Raw genomic sequence first — 2,381 nt, 5'->3', positions numbered from 1 at the left:
CTTTCCTTTTATTTTTCCCTTCTTTGTACTATAAAAGGGACGATGTATAGCTCATATTAAATAAGAAGAAATTTATAATCTTTCTCTTCAGCACTTGACGCCTCGAGTAGAAAAAGAGCATGTATGTAGTTGCTAGACAAGTATGGGATAAGCCCAAGTTAAGTTGAGGTTATACATAAGAATATTCATCTCAATTTTCACATATTATTCTTTAATATGCATATACTCTAATTAGGGGTAAACACGGATGGATTTGGGTGGTTTGCAATAAATTTTGCAAACCGAATCACTTAAAGCAATTTAAAAATTTCCAAATCAAATCAAACCATTTCAATTTCTAAGACCAATCCAAACCACTTTTTTCGATTTTGTTTGTTTTAAAACCACGGTTTAACAAAGAAAAAATAAAACATATTCAATAAGTTAAATCATAAATATTAGTCTAAAATTTCACGCTAAAATATAAATAGTGTCATTGAAAATATTACACATAAAAGTTCTATAATTCTAATCATTATAATGCAAAATAATAGAAACATTTTAACCTTTTAGTCGATATTAATTGACGCAACATATGCATTTGTAACACACGATTCATTCTTTTATAAAGATAAGAATATAATACATAAAGTCACTGATTATAGTTAAATGAGACAAAACCACTAACAAAAGAAAAAGAAAGATCAAATACGATAATACCTTCTATAACTTTTTGTGAATCATTCAATACTTCTATCTTATCCAACTATTGATAAATCATTATAGGTTTCTTGTTACTATGCAACCAAATTTTAGGGCAAATCACCTCCTCAAATCATATTTGCATACACAACGAAATCCTAAAGAAATCAAGAATTCGACAATTAGTAGGATATTTAAATAACTAACACATCTTTAGCAATTTGGAGAACAATCTTGTATTTATATGCATTCAATTTCACTAAAATAATGTCGAAAAACTAATTCATCTAATTTTCAAAACAACCATTTAAGCAAAGAGCATCCTTATAAAAGAATGAATGGGAAGCAGGCCCGGTCTATATTGCTATAGATTGTTCGGCAATTAACAGTAAAATTTAAAAACGAAGTTAAAATATAAATAATTAATTGAGTGATTGATATACAAATAAATAATAAAAAAATCTTGTCTGATAAAATTTTAAGGCAAACCAATACAAATTAGATCAAAACAACAAAACAACCAATAAAATATGGCAAACAATTACGAAGAAAAAAGAAATTTTGGATAAATTAACCTAAAAACTTAGCTGAAATTCGAGAAAATTAATAGTTTAAGGAAAGAAATGTGTGAGTTTGAATTAAAATCAAGATTTAATTATCTACTCAATTGTAATGGACGGTCGATGATTATGGTTCAATAGCAGTTGTTCAACATTTCACTTAATTTGAGGATTTTGCATTCATAATTGTGATGACTGATGGGTACTTGGGTATGTTTTAATTAATTAATTGAGATGGATAATTGTCCATTTAAATATTGAGTTTAATTGATTATGTCTAATATGAATGTATCTTTTTAATTGGGATGCGTTTAGTTTTAATTGAATTAAATAAAATTAAGTAAATTATTTTCGATTTTTTTTTAACGGTTTGGCGGTTTGAAGTAATTTGCAAGGATTGAAACCTAAACCAATCAACTTCAAAATGGTTTTGATCGGTTCAAAACCAAAATGTTGACTGATTAACGTGGACGCAAACTAACGGTTTCAAAAAAGCGATTTTTTGTTCATCCCTAACTCTAATGCATTAGTAATAGTCCTGTATCTAAATTTAAATTTTGGCAGAGTAGCAAAACGGATGACTTAAATGTTAGATTACAAAATAACCAGTCAAAAGATTGTGAAAATGTGCAATGTATAAATGTAAAAGAAACAGTGACTAAAGAATAAAAGGAAGGTAATCAAGGCATCATCTAGCATACTCATATTAATGTGTCAAGACCAAGCAGAGAAAGGTTGAAATTCAAATTCTTCGTGAACTATAAAGAATCTAATATGTCCAAGCCTACATCAATGCTTACAGTTGTTTCCAAACGAGTTGTATATGATGCGCCTTACTACAAATTTAAGGCAATTAGTAATTTATCCGTTGTGTTACCTTTGGGAAAACTCAAACTATTGACCATAAACTGGCCGTTGTAAATTACAATATATCTAATTTCTCGAGCAGAATGCAATTATTAGTTGTCGCCTATAAATAGTGAATAGTGTTTCACAGGCAAACCATACAGTATCTAAACACCAACTTTACCTTATTTCACAATCAAACAACCTAAACAATGAATACCATACTTCTAGACTATCAACCAAAACCTCGCCAACATCTTTACTGTCGCAGCTCTATTCAAGTGCTATATACCA

General features: G+C 28.8%; 1 protein-coding gene across 1 annotated transcript in view; it reads left to right on the top strand.

Moving 5' to 3' along the window:
• Nucleotides 1-1,848: 1,848 nt before the first annotated feature.
• Nucleotides 1,849-2,381, top strand: part of LOC111372343 — a 13,924-nt gene continuing 13,391 nt past the window's right edge. Inside the window, exon 1 of the mRNA XM_022994635.1 lies at nt 1,849-2,375. Within this exon, the coding sequence (XP_022850403.1) occupies nt 2,300-2,375 (76 nt within the window). The 5' untranslated portion in view covers nt 1,849-2,299. The remainder of the gene's footprint in view (nt 2,376-2,381) is intronic.

The sequence above is a fragment of the Olea europaea genome, chromosome 23, assembly GCF_002742605.1.
Source record: "Olea europaea var. sylvestris chromosome 23, O_europaea_v1, whole genome shotgun sequence".
Lineage (NCBI taxonomy): Eukaryota > Viridiplantae > Streptophyta > Magnoliopsida > Lamiales > Oleaceae > Olea > Olea europaea.
Note: the sequence above shows the minus strand (reverse complement) of the source record. Positions and strands in the feature narration are given on the sequence as shown.